The sequence below is a fragment of the Mustelus asterias genome, chromosome 23, assembly GCF_964213995.1.
Source record: "Mustelus asterias chromosome 23, sMusAst1.hap1.1, whole genome shotgun sequence".
Lineage (NCBI taxonomy): Eukaryota > Metazoa > Chordata > Chondrichthyes > Carcharhiniformes > Triakidae > Mustelus > Mustelus asterias.
The window spans coordinates 53,515,637-53,535,639 of NC_135823.1; the positions used below are offsets into that span (position 1 = coordinate 53,515,637).

The 20,003-nt window shown below is 39.7% G+C and overlaps 1 protein-coding gene across 19 annotated transcripts in view; it reads left to right on the forward strand.

Moving 5' to 3' along the window:
* Positions 1-20,003, forward strand: part of sun1b (Sad1 and UNC84 domain containing 1b) — a 65,410-nt gene that overhangs the window by 37,311 nt on the left and 8,096 nt on the right. For 9 of the 19 annotated variants that reach the window (XM_078240645.1, XM_078240656.1, XM_078240657.1 and 6 more), the window contains 14 exons: positions 928-1,047; positions 1,577-1,660; positions 1,792-1,908; positions 2,109-2,207; positions 2,582-2,675; positions 2,806-2,864; positions 5,060-5,208; positions 5,294-5,554; positions 7,742-7,828; positions 12,917-12,960; positions 13,044-13,185; positions 13,353-13,607; positions 16,327-16,411; positions 19,251-19,366. In XM_078240645.1, the coding sequence (XP_078096771.1) occupies positions 928-1,047; positions 1,577-1,660; positions 1,792-1,908; positions 2,109-2,207; positions 2,582-2,675; positions 2,806-2,864; positions 5,060-5,208; positions 5,294-5,554; positions 7,742-7,828; positions 12,917-12,960; positions 13,044-13,185; positions 13,353-13,607; positions 16,327-16,411; positions 19,251-19,366 (1,712 nt within the window). The remainder of the gene's footprint in view (positions 1-927; positions 1,048-1,576; positions 1,661-1,791; positions 1,909-2,108; positions 2,208-2,581; positions 2,676-2,805; positions 2,865-5,059; positions 5,209-5,293; positions 5,555-7,741; positions 7,829-12,916; positions 12,961-13,043; positions 13,186-13,352; positions 13,608-16,326; positions 16,412-19,250; positions 19,367-20,003) is intronic. The other 10 variants (XM_078240661.1, XM_078240652.1, XM_078240648.1 and 7 more) reach the window with 2 other exon arrangements.

A 20,003-nucleotide genomic window follows, 5' to 3' on the forward strand; every position in this document is an offset into this window, starting at 1 on the left:
GCTAGGCTAGCACTTAAATGCCTATCTCTAATTTCTCTCAATAGATGCTGGTGAGCTGTCGTCTTGGACCCAGTTGGCACGGTGTGATGCTATTCGGAAGTTTGACCCAGTAACCCACCTAGTCTTAATCTGTGACTAAAGCACAATTTGGTACTTTCACTGGCAATATAGAGAAAGGAAGGACAGTCTGTGCAAGAGATATCTCACTCGGGTGGGGTGGAACTCAGGAAGGTGGCAACCTGAAATACCTCCCCCCAATCTGCAGGGAGGGGATATTGAACAACCGATTCCCATAAACTGTACTCACTTGATATTTGGGCACGTGATATATTGTCAAGACCGAGGAGCGAACTTCCTTCTTCAAAGGTTGCATAAAAAGGGGGAACATGAAATTGAAGGCAAAGAACAAACCTAATTCCTGGTTAAATTTGAGCTCCACAATAAATGTACAATTTAAGCATCTCATTGCTTACCTGGCATTGTTGATTTGAAAATGCAGTGCTGTATATCCTAAATAATTTTAATGTTTAGAATACTGAGCTTGTGCTGAATAATTTTGTTGGCTGTTGCTGTGTGAAGGTGTCAATCCTCTTTTTGTACTATTGGGAAGGAGGTAGTAATTTGCAGTTCAGCAAAAATCAATTGATATAAAGCATTGATTTATAGACAAGATGGTAGACCTGAGAAACTACAATTTAGCATACAGTGCCGTGTGATTTTGTGAATTTAGAATTGTTATTTTAAGTGCTCTGATGGCTTGAGTTCAATTTTGCTGGAATTTAATTTTTCATGTTTTAACCAGAAAATCTTATTAAACCCTGAAACACCGGATTTTACAGGGTGTAACAGTCCCTGCATTAATGTCCTGATTGTAATACCTTGATTTTTTTTTTTACAAGTTCGTTGCATTTGCTTATATTTTTCCAGGGATGCAGTTATTCATGAATCACACACAGCACTTGGCCAAGTATGCTGTATCAACTACAGCCGCATGGTTTTTGCAACTGTATCAAACACTTTTATTGAAGACTGGTTTTTACTCCAAAGGTATCATCTAACTGTGTGGGGAGGACCATGTGCTTGCATGTTCTTAAATCTGTTGCTGCCTAATTGAGCCCTTTCCTCTCCCCTGTTGTAGAAAATTTTGCCACTTTTAAAATTCTCAAGTGTAAGGTTGTAGTCTCTCCAGCTGCTTTACCTAAAATGCATACCTGAAATATTTAGAATTTTTCACACCATTTGCAGTGGTATGTGCATGGCATGGAATATCTAACATCATGTGTTCTTACCTGTAGATCACTTTCACTTGTTTAAATTAAGCAGCATGTCACTGTTTCCCTATTTGTGTTGGAGGGCTGACTAAATTAGCCAGCTTGTTAAGCTGTGAGTGGGTATCTAAAATTTAAATAACTTTTGTACTCGTTTATTTAATCTTTATTTGCATGCATGAGCATCGTCATCCTGGCTACATGCAAAATGCAATAACTACTCATTGGTTTGACAAGTCAAGATTTTTCTCTGCAGAATATTTTTTCTATCTGAGAAAGACAGCTAAGGATCAGTTTCTGTGTTGCAGCCCATTCAAGTTACTGTGGAAGAATGAATGTAAAAGAGTTGATTACTGGGGATGGACACCTGAATATAAATGGGGAATCTTTGTGTAAGTATCTTGGTTTGATACCTGCTGTTGCCACTTCATTCCACAGTTGCTTGTGGGGCAAAATGCACTTGACCACAAATTGGGTTCACTTTGCTCATTCCACTAATGTATTGTACTGCCACAACCAACAGGTGATGACTGTAAGGGGATGAAACACGATACATATAAATCCACAGAGGTGGGGTCCACAAAGTACATGAAGTTTACACAAGTCACGCGGACCATCTGGCTGGTCTTTGCTTATGCAGGTTGATTTTTAGACTTCTATTTTGTCCTCGTGCTTTGTCGATAAAACTTGTGATATTTGATGTTATTACAACATTTTTGGGATATTTGGTGCATTAACTATTGTGCAGTATATTTCGTAAAATTTAAAGTTACACCAAAAAAGGATTGCCTGACCATGCAAAGTTGATGTATTGCAGATTGATCTGTTTTGTGTTTGTAGGCTCTTTGTTGCTGCAAGTGATGCAGGCTGCTGGTGCTGTTGCCTGGTTTGTATCCAGGAAGGTCTTGTCTATTCTGTGGTTGGCCATTGTATCTCCAGGTTATTTAATTTTTATTTTTCATTTTTGTTCTGCATCTGTTCCACCTATTCATTTTTTCACTTGACCTTTCTAGAGCTGGTGTTTATTGTGCATGTTTATTTGGTGGTAGAGCATTGCAAGCTTAGATTTCACCTCGAGTCTTGTGCATCTAGCAATGGCTTCAATAGTATTAACCCTGGCTTAATTTTCTTCGGTGTAGTGTACTTGCACTCAGATTCATGCATTTTTTTCCCTTATTTTCTCAGATTTATAGTTGGGCTAGTTCATACAGCATGTTTTCCATAGGATTTGCACCTACGTAAATTACTTCCCTGGGTAATCACCTGAATTCTTAATTGTACATCAGTCTTGTGCATTTGTCTGTTTTTCTCAGGAAAGGCTGCTTCTGGAGCTTTCTGGTGGCTTGGGACTGGATGGTACCAGCTGATCACTTTAATGTCCCTTCTTGATGTATTTTTGCTCACCAGGTATGTTGAGCTGATGTCAATTGATTTCAATTTGTTTAGCAATGAAAATGAAATGCATGGAATTATTATGGGTTTTAGAATTTGCTGGTGTAATCTAGTTTGGCAACTATTGTTTTGTCTATGCATCCAGGTGTCTATCCAGATCGCTCAGATGGTTATTCCTGTTGATCCCACTTCTTCTTTTATTTGGTAAGCAAACCCCTACAAGTTTGAATAATCTGTGGTCCTGATAGTAATTGTATTGTGATGTGCTGGAGCACTGTGAAGAAACGGTGGTGTAGTGGTATTGTCACTGAACTAGTAATCCATTGGCTCGGGGTAATTCTCTGCGGACCCGGCCCCAAATGGGAGATGGCTAAATTTGAATTCATTAAAAAATCTGGAGTTAAGTCTTATGACCATGAACCATCATAAAAACCCATCTGGTTCACAGATTTATATCCCTAAAGGACATGCCTACATGTAACTCCAGATCCACAGCAATGTTGTTGACTCTTAATCCCCTTGGCCATTCAGTTCAAGGGCAGTTAGGGATAGGCAATAAATGCTGGCCCAGCCAGTGATGCTCACATCCAATGAATAAAAAAAATGGATTAACAAACTGCCAAAGCAACATTGTACATGAAAGCTGATTTGTGATTTGGAAGGACTTTAAAGCATACCTGACATGTGTAATATGTGTAATGTTTTAAGATTAGGTTTCAAGTTGAAAGACTGATACCCAACACAACATGGCTGTGCTCCAAGTCCAAACTAAAGTTGCCTCTGGCAACCATATAAATGAATGAATATGATGTTCCATCTCCCTGCCAAATGCAATCTGTGGGTCCTAATTATTGGCTTGGAGAGAGGTGTGCTTTATCTTAAAATCCCACTGAATGGACTTAAAATGTGGCACAAGGAAGACATGGTCAGGCCTGCAAGAGAGATAGATCTTTACCACATTAGACAAATTGGATCTGTTCTTCTGCCTCCAAATGTTCAAGATTGAGCCAACCTCCAAAAGAGCAACACTACTTCCTGCATCCCAAAGTGACCCACAAGTAGACACGTACCATGCTAGTGTTCAACTTGACAAAGTCCACAAAGAGGACTGGATATAAAATTGGATTATGTTGTCCATTTACCACAGAAACACTATTCCTTGACCAGGTAGAAGCTATGTGAAATGTCCCTTCACTTCTCCACTGTGCGAAAACATCCCACTTATGAAGTGTATAACACGACTAGCATATACCACTACGCTGCCTTCTGGCAGTCCCTCAAAGTGAGGAGGATGCTTTCCATGGAATACAGCCTGTGACAAGAACCTACGTGTGAAGTCTTTTTAATGTCGGGGGTCTGCTGTGCTACAGCTACCACACCATTATGGCTGACCTGCAGACTCTCCCGCTCATACTGCCTGTGTTAGAAGAATTTGCAGGTTGATGATTAACCTACTAGGCCATGTCATGAAGACCTCCCGTGGCCATTAAGTCCTGGAGTGGGATGTGAACACAGAGCTTCTGGGTTCAGTGGCAGTCTATTCACTGTGCCACGAGATCTCCTATGCTGTTAGATCAACAGACTTGGTATCGATGTTTATTCATGAAAGAAAACTAATTCCATCAGTATGTATTTAGTGTAAAATTTTCAAGTTTTGTTTTAGAAAGCAGCAAATTGGGCAACTTAAACATACAATAATGGATTGGCACTAAACACCGAATCAAGAAACAAGAGAACCTGCAGTGGGAGGATGTATACTTGGTTAGAACTGAAGTCTGCTTACAAGTTTATTTACTCTTTACACTTCAAATAATAACTGCAACACTACATGTGCGTCCTTTTTATTGATAGAATGGTGTAATCAACTGGGGAAATATGTATTATGTAGATAATCTGCTTAGTCACTGAAAAAGGTAGCAGAAATAGTGCAGTTAAATTCCTGTTAGGTTCCTAATGGTTAAATGGTTTTCATGTGGCTAATCAAAATTAGCAGTCTGACATTGCCTTGACTTATTGCAAGTTATTTAAAAATGTGAAAGTTTAAAGTTTATTTATTAGTGTCACAAATAGGCTTACATTAACACTGCAATAAAGTTGCTGTGAAAACCTCCTAGTCACCACACTCCCGGCACCTGTTTGGGTACACTGAGGGGGAATTTAGCATGGCCAATGCACCGAACCAGCATGTCTTTCAGACTGAAGTTCTAAAAGGACCAGGAGAACATGTGAAAGAAGGAAGCAGGAATGCTTGTTATCACTTAACGTGCTTAAGATCTAGACAGAAACAACAGTTTTCAGTTTCTGTCTGTAGCAAGTCCTTGCTTATCAAATTTATTGCAAATAAGTTGAATAATGTGTTTTTTATTCCCATAAAAATAACATGTCTTTTCTTTCTTTAGCTGGTCTGTGGTACTTTGGTCTGGCAGGCTTGTGGTCATTGTTGCCAGTGTTTAATGGGACAGCAGTGCAAACCATGCAGAGCTCAAAAGAAACTGTACCAACTATCCAGACAAATGGGGAGATTCCTGGTTCTCTGCCACTTCCACGGGTAATGCTTCCAACAATAAGTGTCTTTGCATAGCATGGTTTGAGGCCTAAGTGCAACTTTGTCACTGTACGACTATCTGTTTCAGAGTACTGGACACTCGTTCGATTGGAGTCGTGTGACAGAGTTGGAAAAGCAGATTGCTGTGCTCAGTGACCAGTGTTCTCAGAGCTCCCTCGTTTCAGATGAACGTTACAGTCAGCTTGCCAGTTTGTTTCAGAAGCTACAGGAACAAGTCGGGCAGATGAATGACAAAGAAGCAATCATGGTCCTCATCAGAAACTCGATCAGACAGCACTCAACAGTGTTACAGGAAGAGGTGAAGCAGGAAGGAACTGATCTTCTCAAGGTAAACAGTTGGAGTTTAAGAAAAAGAAAGCAACAGCTGAGGTGACTCAACACATCTTCAACTATGCGGATGTTGGGCACATCGGATTTGCATTAGCTTTGGAATATTGACTACTTTTCATTTCGTTCAATGTGTTAAACTTTGCTTAATTCACGCATGAATTATCCTCTTGCTTGCCATCAGATTTTAGCAAGTGTGCATCCTAATTGTAACCTTGGCTACAGGAGTAGTATAATTACCTCAAATTGTGGATTTAAAGGTCTGTCTCTGTGTAATTTTCTCCTACTGCTTGGTTTGAAACATATAAAAACTTGAATAAATTAGCATGTGGGTTATTTTTAACCATGGTTTTGATTTTGAACTGCTTTACATGTGTGTACCTAGATCTGTGTGCGGATCAGTGATTGAGCTCATTTGCTAAGTTCCGGGGCTGTCTCATTGCAATGTTGCGTAGCTGTGTCAGTATTCATGCTTGGTAACAAGGTGATACTAAGTGCAACTACCTCACTTTCTTGGGAGAGCTGCACCCTAGTTGTGTTTATGTGCACAAGTGTGTTTTGTATCCCTTTTTTAAAAGAAATTCGCCCTTGTCGGGATTGCATTATTAACAGGTGAAAGTTCTGTGATTTTTATATTGAGCAGTGCTGTTCCTTGGAGTGAAACAGGAACTACATATAACTGGAGTTTACAATGGGGATTGGTGGTGATGTTTCAGATATTCCACCACATTTGTTGGTGCCATTGAGATGGAGAGTTCTATTTTGAAATTGCCTTCGGATCTTTGATGCTGCTGTTCTACAAATGTTACACTTCTGAAGGAAACAAAAACATTTTTTTAAGCCTTCCTAAAGAAGGCGCCTGGGCATTTTGAGCGCTCTAATGAGAAGCTAGCTGCTATTTTGTTGAAAGTGAGTAGCTCTGGTAGCTTTCCTTTAGTTCAGACACATTTGTAAGTGGAACTGATCCAGTTAAGAACTAAAAAATTTGGACATGTGCTTGGTTGTCTGTCACAACTTAAATAGAGATAACATGGGATCCTTCAGTTTGCAACAGATTCGAAGCAAATAATTCCATCGTTGCCTAGCAGCCTTGAAAGTGTCCAAGCTAATTCCATAAATGGTCCCTGCTACAGAGAGTCCATATCAAAACTATGGTATTTTGAAATACTCAAAATTGTTAAATTAGGACTGCTCTCATTGCTGGGGCAAAACACACTGTCTTTGTAATATGTTGAGGCCTGTTTTTGCTCCCAATGCATCAGAGACTTGAAGTTGCATTTCCCAAGGTCACTCAACATAAATCGCAATGTAAATTGGCTCCATAGCATTTGTATTTGACATTTATTTGCATGTGACATGACAGCCCAACCAAAATTGCCTTTTGCTACCTGCCAATTGATCTAGTTCAGAAACTGTGTGGGATTCTTAAATATTCTGACCAAATAAAACAAATAGCCACCATGTTTTAAATCCAAATGATGCATGTCAAGTGCAGTGATTCTTGAGCAGCAATAATCTCTAATAAAAATTAAAAATATGGAAACACTCAGCGGGTCAGGCAACATGTGTGGAGGGAAAATCCTAGTTAAAATTTCAGATCATTGACCCTTGATCAGAATCTCCGTTTGATTGTGGAGAAAAAAAGTACTTTGCCTGCCTCTGGAATGTTTCTCCGCCCATTTAATCCTTCCCCACAAATCAAGCAGTAATCCCTCACCAATATACTTGTAAATGAATGATGCTCGGACAGCTGGTAGTTTGCTTACGTTTGGCAGAAAATTATTACTTTTCCAATCCAGTTTAATATGCATTAATAAGTAATGTCCAAATAGCTTAATCAGTATATATGCTGACCATTTTCCAAACACATATATGCTATTGATCACAAGATTCGCTTCAGTGAAGAGCCACTTGGACCTTTTGGATGTCATTCCTTCAGGTTACGAACCGTATCATATCGTATTGTTTGCAATTATAACTGTGTGATTAATAGTTGAACTTTTTCTCCCAGCGAATTCCTGGGAAAGCCAATTGTTCATATAGGCTACGATATCAGTTCCTTTATGTAGTCTCATCTTCCATAGCTTTGGGATGACTTGTTTTGCGTATGTTTATTTTGTGTACAACAATTGGTTAACCACTTTCAATAGACCCATTTTGAAAATATTTCTCTTTCTCCCCTCTCTAGAATCAGTTTATGGCTTTACATCAGAAGCATGAATACCGAATCGCTGAACTGGAGTTTTTGATTCAGAGTTTGTCTAACAGATCAGAGGTGTAGTAACATAATACAATTGGCAATTGTAGAATATTTAGCTACTTGCTACTGGAGAGCCTTAAGTGAACAGTGTTGGTGCATTGGATTCTTTAAATTTAGAAACTGATATTCTTGTATTTGAGTTAGCCAGCAAAAAAAAACCCCTGCACTCTGTGGCAAGATAAATAGCAAATCCTAAGTGTAAAATATTACTAAATCACATAAGCTACTCTATGATGGTTCCCGATGTCATTAAAACCTCTTTTATTGCTGTGCAGCTTCTGCAACATTGCAGCTCATTTTCAACCCCAAGTGGGTTAAGTACACTTCTATTCATTTGTTGCAATCCAGGCAACTTGATGGGTTCGAGCCAGAGCGATTGACCTCAGTAAAGATTGACAGTATAGTGCAGAGTGTTGAGGTTCACTTATGAATGACTGCTTGGACAAGGCACAGTACCCATCAAGAGTCAACTGTCCTGAGGGAAAATGTCAAAATTGGAGAGAGCTCATTTTTTTGGGACTGTGTGGTTAATCTTGTAAATTGTTGTAGATTTGATTTATTGTTGTCACATGTATAAGTATACCATGAAAAGTATTGTTTCTTGTGCGCTATACAGACAAAGCATACCGTACATAGAGCAGGAAAGGAGACAGTGCAGAATGTAGTGTTACAGTCATAGCTAGTAGAGAAGGTAGGTACTGCAATGAGTGATCCTTCGTCGTTTAGGTGAATGAAGTAGTTACTGACTGAAAATTTATGTTGATTGTAGGTCATTGAAATACCAACTACTGGCATTGCATCACACGATTAGAATTGCAGACCACAAATTTGCAGTAAAGGCCTATTTTCCCCGAAGATATGAGAGAACTTGTGCGTCATACATTAGATATCCATGTCTGTTTTATACAGAGGCCAGCATGGAGTCATACCATTGAAGGGAGTTGGCTGTAAATGCTCATTTAAAGGGATTACTTGGTGCACTGCTTGTTAAATATAGTGGCAGATCTTCGATTAGTAGTGGCTTATGACTGTTGTAAAGAAACTGGTTTGTTTACATATGCTGGAGCACTTGAGGAATATTCTGACAGTGGACAAGCTTTTCGAAACAGTATTGAGAAATTGAGGGCAGCATGGGTATGTTTGTAAACTGGAGGCTAGATGTTTTACTGAGAACTAAGCTGACCTGGAGTATCCAAATGTTTTAAAGTAAATTTCATTTTCATTATTTACACTGCAGACAGGGACTGTGTTCTTTTGGCTACAGTTTAGAGAAAAGTATTATATTACTGAGAGTCAGTACAGTCTGGGCATCTTCATTCTGAGGGTTAGGTTTATGGAAAAAGAAGAGGAAACTCAAACAAATGCTCACTTCTCAAATGATCACCAGAAATGTGCACACTATCATGATCTTCGCTATGTGTGTTGATGCTCGTAGAGAAGCTACAAGTGTACAAAGTTCATATAGAATCATAGGAGGCCATTCAGCCCATCGAATCTGTACTGATCACAATCCTAACCAAGCCCCATCTCCATAACCCCATGTATTTACCCTAGTTAGTCCCCTTGACACTAAGGAGCAATTTAGCAGTGCCAATCCACCTAACCCGCATATCTTTGGACTGTGGGAGGAAACCAGAGCACCCGGAGGAAACTCACGCAGACACGGAGAACGTGCAGACTTCACACAGACAGTCCAAGCCAGGAATCGAATGCGGGTCCCTGGCGATGTGAGGCAGAAGTGCTAACCATTGTGCTGCCCTATTGAAAAGGCATATTATTTATCAAAAAACTGCTTAACAACAGGTGTGAAAATTGTGGTTAACTATACATTTATTCAATGCACAATAAAGCTAATTTAAATCTTGGGTGTTCTGTTACCAGTAACAATGCCACAGGGTGTAATTATCTGTATAATTTCCTGCATGTGATGCTTTAACTGTTTGAGCTCTGAGACATTTTAGCTTGCACACCTGTATGTCCAGCTAATTGAGTTAGAATTGCTGAATTGTTTTTTCTCTTCTGTTGTGGAGTTCATGAAATTAACTAAAGGTGATTCTTCAGAGATATCACTCTAGTTCTGAAAGTTTTGCTAAGCTTTTAACTTGCACATTGTGTATTAATTTACACTAATTTTCTTCCCACATCAACACAAGTTACCTTTGGAAATGCATTTTATTCTTGCAAAGTTTAAAAAATAATTGTTTTGCAAAATTATTAAAATTGTATATTGTTAAACACAATTAGGAGCAGGAGTAGGCCATACAGGTTCTTGAGTCTTCCCTGTTGTTCAGTAGGATCATGGCTGATCTGAACTTGGCCTTAGCTCTGTTTTCTAGCCCCTTCCCCATAATCTTTAACTTCCCTATAATTTCAAAAATCTGTCTCATCCCAGCCTTGAATATATTCAATGACTTCAGACTCTGTCGGGCAGAGAATTCCAAAGATTCGTGTGTATCTCAAGAATTTCCTCTGCTCCTCCATCTTAAATTGATACATCTGGAACTATGCCCCTTAGCCCTTGATTTTCCCCAAGAGGGGAATTATCTCCTCGGTATCAATCCTGTCAAGCTCTCTCCAGAATCTAGCATGCTTCAAGGTGATGCATTTTGGTAGATTGAACCAGGGCAGGACTTACTCAGTTAATGGTAGGGCGTTGGGGAGAGTTACAGAACAAAGAGATCTGGGGGTACATGTTCATAGCTCCTTGAAAGTGGAGTCACAGGTGGACAGAGTGGTGAAGAAGGCATTCGGCATGCTTGGTTTCATCGGTCAGAACATTGAATACAGGAGTTGGGACGTCTTGTTGAATTTGTACAAGACATTGGTAAGGCCACACTTTGAATACTGTGTGCAATTCTGGTCACCCTGTTATAGAAAGGATATTATTAAACTAGAAAGAGTGCAGAAAAGATTTACTAGGATGCTACTGGGATTTGATGGATTGAGTTACAAGGAGAGGCTGGATAGACTGGGACTTTTTTCTCGAGTGTAGGAGGCTGAGGGGTGACCTTATAGAGGTCTATAAAATAATGAGGGGCATAGACAAGGTAGATAGTCAATATCTTTTCCCAAAGGTAGGGGAGTCTAAAACTAGAGGGCATAGGTTTAAGGTGAGAGAGGAGAGATAAAGTTTCCAGAGGGACAATTATTTCAGAGGGTGGTGAGTGTCTGGAACAAGCTGCCCGAGGTAGTAGGAGAGGCAGGTACAATTTTATCTTTTAAAAAGTGTTTAGATAGTTACATGGGTACGATGGGTATGGAGGGATATGGGCCAAATACGGGCAATTGGGATTAGCTTGAGGGTTTTTAAAAAAAAAAAGGCGACATGGACAAGTTGGGCCGAAGGGCCTGTTTCCATGCTGTAAACCTCTGACTCTATAATAATATCACTTCTCAAACTCTAATGAGACAACTGCTTCATTGCAACAATCGATCTCAAGAACCTTCTCTAAACTGCCTCCATTGCAGAGAGATATCTCATTTAAAAAGAGACCAAAATTGGTATTCTTGGTGTGGTCTTGTCAGTACGTCATACCGAGTAAGCTTAGAAACTAATATCGGATTAATGATACAAAGGTGTTTTTGAAAGTTCCTCTGAACTTTATGACCCCGACATATGATTTATAGTGTGGGAGAATGTCCTGATGTAAAAAAAATTTACCCCAATGTCTTTGCTTGCCTCCTAGCCCTAGTATAGTTTATGATTTGCTGGAACCAATGCTTCTCCACTAAACCTCGGGGTTGGGATGTGAGGATTATTGAGACAAAGTACCTACTTTAGTTGCAGATACATATTTACTTTAAATAAGGCACATATTTATTTAAAATTTGCATACTTTAAAGATTCTTACTCTTGCTTTCTTTCTCTCCTGCCCTCCATACGCCAAGCAAATTTTGAGTAATTGCCCTGCAAAATCCTTTGTATTCCAATAACTCCATTTTGGACAATCTGATGTGCCTGGTGACATCTTATTTGCACAGTAATTGCTGGCTTCCACTCGTACTGAAGCTTTGCTGAACAGGAGTTTTATTGTTATGCATGGTGGAAAGCTTGTGTCTGGCTCGCCATCTGCTGTGACCATGATTTCAGTAACTTGCATCAGGTTTCAATGGGTAATTACTTAAGCCGGTTGAGCAGGTTACTGATAAGGTATTGATTTGTAACCATGATTTCCCGCACATCAAAGTACTGAATAGCAATTTCCAGTCTTTTCATGGGCCTTGTGAACAACAATTAAAATGAGCAGCTGTGTTTCTGTAACTCACCAGGTGGAAAAGATATGTTTGGCCAAGTGTAGTTGTGAAGGTTGTATGTCACAGCCAGATATGTTCCTGAAGATTTTGGCAATCGAGCCATCCTAACACATTCATAGGAAGGACCGTAGTTAGTGACTGACTGTTACACAGTAGTTTATAGCTTGGTGAAATCCAGGGGAAGGAATTTATTTGTGTTTTATGAACATTAATCATGCCAGAGTTGTGTACATAAAATGCATCTTTATATAAAATTTTGCATCACATGATTTGTATAAAGATGCATTTTTGTCACGTTAGTTCAAGGCTGTGCCAGGCCTTTTGAAAGCGCCATCGAATTTGTCCCACTTCACTGTTCTTTACCCACAGCCCAGCAATTTCATCCAATTCCCTTTTGAAAGAGCAATTGAACTGCTTCCACCGCTCTTTCGAGCACTGCATTCCTGATCACCATGATATTGCTGCATTTAAAAAAAAAATAACTCCATCTCACCTCTGACAGCTTTTGCCCATGAATTTAAATGTCATTTATTACCAGCGCTCTTCTCAATGGAAACCGTGTACACTATCAAAAACCTTCACAGTTTTGAACACTTATTAATTTCTCCTTGATCTCTGTTCTATAAGCAAACTAAACTTCTCTAGTTTAACTATGAAACTGAGGCCCCTCGTAACTGGTACTAATCTTGAAGTCTATTTAAATCCTTCATCCATTGAATATTGTGTCCCAATGTAATGAACAAAGTAACCTTTAATTGGAAGGTAAACTGGAATATGTTGGTTAAGAACACTATTTTGGATTGAAAGCTTCTCCACAGAAGTAATTTTCTTTTATTTCTCAAACTGCAGGAAGTTTACAAAGAGGTTGAAAGTGCCAAAGCCAGCACTCTAAGGTATGATGCACCATATTCCTGTTATCAATTGTGCATTGATTTCTCATTGGATACTATTTCAGATTTGTTTTTTCTTTCTCAAGCAATGACAATGAGGAACAATATCAACACCTCGTGTCTGAACTCAAGAGACTGGATATAGAATTGTCCACCGTCAAGTCAGAGCTGTCAAATATGCAGGAGCTAAAGGCATCCTGTGCGAAGATAGATGGGATACAAGGGAGTGTAAGCATAATTTTTCTGTCTCATATTTGTTATATTTGGATATTTTGCTATTGTACTAGAAAACTTGGCTGTTCACTGTTGGATTCGTAGTGACAATGGCCAGAACAATGATCCCAGTAAAATCTGCAAGGTTTCCGTACATAAAATTATTTGTTCTGCTTTTCCAGGTTGATAATCGAGTCAGAGAATTGGTCAACTTGCTGGTTTTTGGAAACAAACAAGAAACTTCACCCGAGTCCTTCAAGGAATGGCTGTCCTCACAGTTTGCCAGCCAAACTGAACTTCAGGTCCAGTTAAAAAATTTGGAAATGAAAATCCTCAAAAATCTCACTCAACATTGGATTGAAACAAAAAAACTACCAGATGCACAGGTAGCTGCATGTGCGGTCACTAATGCTGGGATAAATGGCATTTCAGAGGAGGTGAGTACTGTCCCAATTGTTACTCCTGTACCTTCACCCGACCCGCTACCTCTTTGGACTTTGCCCTGCTCCTTAAGATTGTCATTGTGGCATCAAAGTTAATGTAACATTTCTTATTGTGGTGCCTGGTCTGTTGGCTAAGGTGCTCCAATATTCCTCTCTGATTAACACAACAGAACTTGTCTCACTCTGTAGAGATTAGACACCTCCCTATCCATTTAGAAACATAGCTTCTCTATTTCCTGTTTTCCCCAAGAATCAAGAAGCAATTAAGAAATCTGTGGAAGCATTAAAAGGCTTTGTGTAGGGTTTAACTATCCCTCCGCTTGCAATCTGTTGCCAATACTGCTTTGTTTCACTTTGAAACGTTAGCTGTGCACTTGCTCTCTGCACCCAAATTGCTATTCCTTTGTTACTTGGAGGCTTGATTTTTTTCTCTCAGGCTGTCCTTGCTGGCCTCCCCTGCACAAACTAAATCATACAAAATACTCCGACTTTTTGTCTTGGGGGTTCATATCCCCATCACCTCTGACCCTGAGCTGTAGCAGCTCTCAACGTATAAACAAATTGAACTTAAGATCCTCATTCACTTTCCAATCTTTTTATGGCTGTGATCTTCAGCTGCATATGTCTTCAAGAATCCTTCACTTTGACCTACGCCTTGATACACACACTCTACTCCATTCTCTGGCCATTCATAAGCCACATTGCCCCATCTTTTGGAATTTCTTCCAACAACTCTGAATTTTTAGATTTACATTCTTGTTTTCAAATCCTTAGGCTTCCCTATCTTTCACCATCTTGACAACCCTCCAAGATATTGGTGTTCCTCTAATTTTGGCCTCTTAAGCATCTGTGATTTTAATCACGCCACCATTAGCTGCTTTGTCTTCAGCTGCCTAGGCCCTTATCTCTAGAATTCCCTCCCTAACCCCCTCTGCTTCTCCATATCTCTCTTTCTTTAAGATTGTCCTGACCAATCTCTTGTCACCTGCCCCAACACCACCTATGCAACTGGAGTAAGATTTTGTTTACACTCCTGTAAAGCACTGGGATGTTTTACTACATTACTACTTGTTGTTGGCACCCCATCAAATTTTGCTGCAGTCGGTGAAGTTTCATGTGTAGGTTTTAAATTCAGCATTTTGCAAATCTTGTATCCGTAATACACACTACCCAATTTTTGGTAAGTTACTGCCATGTCAGGGATTTTTATGTTGGACACTGCATTTGAATTTAAGATATTAGCATTACGGCTTGTTTGTGTGTAATTACTAACAAAACTGTGTTGCTGAGCTGTCATTGTATTTTTGTGCTGAAGAAGTTTATTTAAAATTCACTTGTGCCATAACACATTATTTAGAAATTTATATTCATGTGGTCCATGGTGGTTAAATGCGTGTCATTGTGCACTTGAAATATTTCGACTGCTTCTCGGGACATTTCCCTCCAGGCTTTTTCAAGGGTTGTTAAGTGCTGGAGGGGGTGGATGCTTTTGTAACTACAGGTACCGGACCACTTATCTGATATTCCAAAATCTGGAAGGACCTGAAAACCAGGTCCTGTGCTGTAAACTACAATCCTACAAAACTACAGCGCTATGCTGATCCACTGCTGGGTGCAGGGTTAACAGCCGAAGCTGGCCTGGTCCACTATTCCTTCCTTTGCCTATCCCAGCTGGGTTCAACTTGGTGGCAATATCAGCCCAACTCTATTCTCTTTTCCACCTTCCACCACAGCCACCTACAAACATAAGACCCAAAATCCTCATATCAGTCCGCATCTTTTGGTAGGACAAATGGGATGATGGAGTACAATATAAAGGGAAAGACTCTTAGTACGGTAGAGGATCAGAAGGACCTTGGGGTCCGGGTCCATAGGACTCTGAAATCGGCCCCGCAGGTGGAGGAGGTGGTTAAGAAGACGTATGGTGTGCTGGCCTTTATCAATCGAGGGATTGAGTTTAGGAGTCCGGGGATAATGATGCAGCTATATAAGACCCTCGTCAGACCCCACTTGGAGTACTGTGCTCAGTTCTGGTCGCCTCACTATAGGAAGGATGTGGAAAAGATTGAAAGGGTGCAGAGGAGATTTACAAGGATGTTGCCTGGATTGAGTGGCATGCCTTATGAGGAAAGGCTGAGGGAGCTCGGTCTTTTCTCCTTGGAGAGACGAAGGATGAGAGGAGACCTAATAGAGGTGTATAAGATGTTGAGAGGCATAGATCGGGTGGACTCTCAGAGGCTTTTTCCCAGGGTGGAAATGTCTGCTACGAGAGGACACAGGTTTAAGGTGCTGGGGGGGTAGGTACAGGGGAAATGTTAGGGGTAAGTTTTTCACAGAGGGTGGTGGGCGAGTGGAATCGGCTGCCGTCAGGGGTGGTGGAGGCGAACTCAATAGGGTCTTTTAAGAGACTCCTGGATGAGTACATGGGGCTTAATAGGATGGAGGGTTATAGGTAGGTCTAGAAGGTAGGGATGTGTTCGGCACAACTTGTGGGCCGAAGGGCCTGTTTGTGCTGAAGTTTTTCTATGTTTCTATCTTGTCTGAGCTTCTTGGATATTGGGTCCGGTGTCTCTAATTTGATGTACTTTGCTAGTGTCCATCGTTAATGTGTCTGAGAATGAGTATGGTTTCATAATTCTAGAAGTATGCAATTTTTCAGTCTTTAAGTTTTTAATTTTTTTTTCCTATCGTGTCTGGCTTACTCGCTGTCCAGCAAGTGCATGTAATCGTGGACAACGCTTTGAAACTGTACAGTGAAGATAAAACTGGAATGGTGGATTTTGCTTTGGAATCGGGAGGTAAGTAGCTGCAGCGAGTGTGGGGGGGAAAAAATACAAAAGCATACAAACTCGTATGAACAAAAATATATATTAATGCACCTAATATTGACCTTGTGTGGGAGCAAGAGCAGCACCTGTGAGAAGTCAGGCATAAATGGTTTGATCTGCTTTCATTTTCCATTTTCTGTGCAGTGTTTCACTTTGTTTTGAGTTAAGAGAACTGGTGATCTGTATGTTTCTCCAATGCAAATGAATTTTTAATCAACATTGGAGAAGATAGTGGGTGTTATAGAAATTTGCATTCTTGATTGAATATAGATTGCTTCCAATAAATCTTGATGCACTGATCTGGCTGTTCTACCTCTTATTATCTGCCTTTGCAAGGGTTTTTTATTTGAAGGATGCAGCAATCCATTTCCTCCCACACTCCAAAGATGTGTGAGTTAGGTTGATTGGCCATGCTAAATTGACCATAGTGTCAGGGGATTAGCAGGGTAAATATGTGGAGTTACGGGAATAGGGCTTGGGTGGGATTGTAGTTGGTGCAGACTCGATGGACTGAATGGCCTCCTTCTGCACCGTAGGGATTCTATTTACTGGATTGTGATATGCTACCAAATCTTGTTAGATATTTTCCACAAATTTATTTATAATTAATCGTGATCAGTTACTCAAGTTCAGTGTATCTGAACATGCAAATGAAAAAGTCAGATCTGTTCTTTATAACAACATAATGGTTTCTGGATGCAGAGCCGAGTTCTGTATCTGATATGCTTTGTCTCTGACCATGTGCCTGAACAGCAGGTTTTACAGTTACATAAGGTACTGGATGAGTTGTTTTCACCGAATTGCATGCCAGAATTTTTGACAGTTGCTTAATAATAGCCTACATTTCTTTCAAAATCCAGCTTTCCAGATAAGACAAACAGCACTTCCCACTAAATTCAGTACTGAATCCATGCAGTTCACATTTTCTGGGTGTGTACACACTTACCAACAAATAAACTATTAAATCAATATACAAAGGCTTAAAGTGGCAGGACCCATTTGCCTGATTGTCACCTACATAAAGAATAGACCATTTTCTTTTGATTGAAGGAATTAACAGCACAAAATCTTTTATGAAACAATCCTGCTCAATAAATGTTTGTCAAGGTATACAATCTTCTGAAATTGAAGCCAGTAAATCCATACACATTTGTGACTGACTCCTTGGATAAACCTTGCTGTGCTTGTGCAGAGATTTAAGTCAGGCAAAGGATTAAACTGTTTGTTGTGGTTTGAGATTTTATATTGATTGGGAATTCTTCTGGAAAGGTGATCTATTAGCGAAAGAAATTGATGCATCACTTGGATTCCATTCAATCTCCACAACTGTAGAAACTTGCTACGAAACCAAATGATTTGTCATCAGCTGTAACTCAATCAATCTGGTAATTTGACCTGTGCAGAGGATGGGACACGCGCATTGCGAAAGAGACCAGATTGCATGTATAGTGTTCCTTAATCTATTTTAGAGAAGTTCAAATCGTAAATAGCCACAGCAGCAATACGTTTGGAATGTTGCAGGTATTTCCTGCAGTGCCACCTAACATGTCACGCTGCTGCATGACACCTGTGCGGCAGGTGTAACTTCCCAAGTGGTACATACAGATCACTCTTTAAAATTTGAATGTTTTGAATAGGGACTCCATGATTCTGAACAGCTACAAATAAATGAGTTCAACAGGAAGTGGAAGTAGCTGCAAATACATTTAGCTGAGAACTTGCTGAAATGTCCACTCTGTTGGAGACTGATATATTCAGAAGTGATTGAACTAGTAACTTTATTCGAGTCAGTAACTTGGCAATCGTATGATAGAGATGCCTGAGCATGTTGTACAATAAATGTGTTTAATATCTTGCTAACTAGCAGTGTGCCTTAGTCCTGTATCATGTGGTCAGATTATAGATGACCTGACTATCATCCATTCAGAAGATATTTTAATATGATGTCCATTTAAAAATCAAACTGGAATAGAGCTTAGTCTAAATGGGCAGCATTGAATTGGCTGTGCATTAGATGCAGCACCTTGCATTTAATTCCACTGACTAATGGAACTGAATATAATAGGTGGATGACCTTTTATCAGCCATTTTCAACTCGAGTGAATCTCAGTCCCAGTTAATGAATCGTAAAAATCTTACTATCTGCTCTTAAAGCACCTGAATAGACACAAAAAAATCATAGGTGTTTATTCAGATCCAGTCACCTGTAACTTAAATGGTCTTCAAAAACGAATCATCAATAAGTCAGGCAAATAAATTATTTTGAGGTTCTGTAAATTTGTATCCTGGGCCTGAACTAACATTCATGTCCTTATTTTGATGCCGACTAACTTGTAGCATGTTTCCAGTACAAATCGGGGGGTGGTATACTTTCATACTTCAGGAAAAGCAAGGCATTTTAAGTGTTGATTTTTAAAAAGATAAAAGCTGTCCTCTTTGTAACCATGGTGCATTTCCCCTCAACAACCTCACTAGGTCTCTAACGTGGTTCACCACATCAACCTTCTCCAGCGCCTCTTTATTGTTCAAATCTGAATACATGTGTTGGGTTCCACCCATTTATCTGATCACCACCAGCAATGATTTTCAGTTGCCCTTTTATGCCTTTACATTGCATCCTCCAAGGATCATTCTCCTAACTGTCCCCTGTTGTCTCCACAACATGCCCAATGTCCTGTTGGCCCAATTGAGATCTTCAATGCATTTTAGACAAGCAATAGTTAGGATCGGGTGAACTCAAATCCTTCCCAAAAATCACTTGCACTATAGAGTTCTCCATTGCTTAATGCATCTGTCTTCGTATTTCCAGGAGGCAGCATCTTGAGTACTCGTTGTTCTGAAACTTATGAGACTGCAACAGCTGTGATGAGCCTTTTTGGAATTCCACTCTGGTATTTCTCTCAGTCTCCTAGAGTGGTGATTCAGGTAGGTAGATTGGAAAATAATTCACAAGTCTTTCTTTGTAATAATTTGTATCGGATATCAATGACATTACAGCATGTTTAGACGAATAGGGTAAATGACCTTTCACAGAAAGCTATGAAAGCACAAGTGTTATATGTAGATAGTACAAAATGAAGAAGTTGGAGAAGGCTCGTGTGGAGCATAACCACCCTCCAGTGTGGCTGAATGAGTTGCTTCTGCGCTGTAAATTGTATATAATGCTCATAAATGAGATCTTGTCTCAGTTGATCAACAGCAGACTTAGAAACACGAAAGAGCTCCTAATGCGTACATGCATGAGACTAAAGTGGTATATCTAGTATTTCTTTAACCTCCTTTATCCACATTGTCTTTTAAAATGGTTTTAGAAGAATGAAAAACCATCATCTGCCAGGAGTTTTGATTTTGTGCCCGTTTAATCTTGTGTAGCTTTCCTTTCAAGAAACGTGATTTTTTAGGATCCCTTGCAAAACACCGGAAAAAAAGATTGTGCTAACTTGGAATGACAAAACAATTCCAGCTCTTAAAATACTAATGACTATCTGTACTGAATCCAATTGAACCATAAATCAGTTAATAGCAAGGCTTATGTTTGAAGGAACATGAGCAAAATTGATCC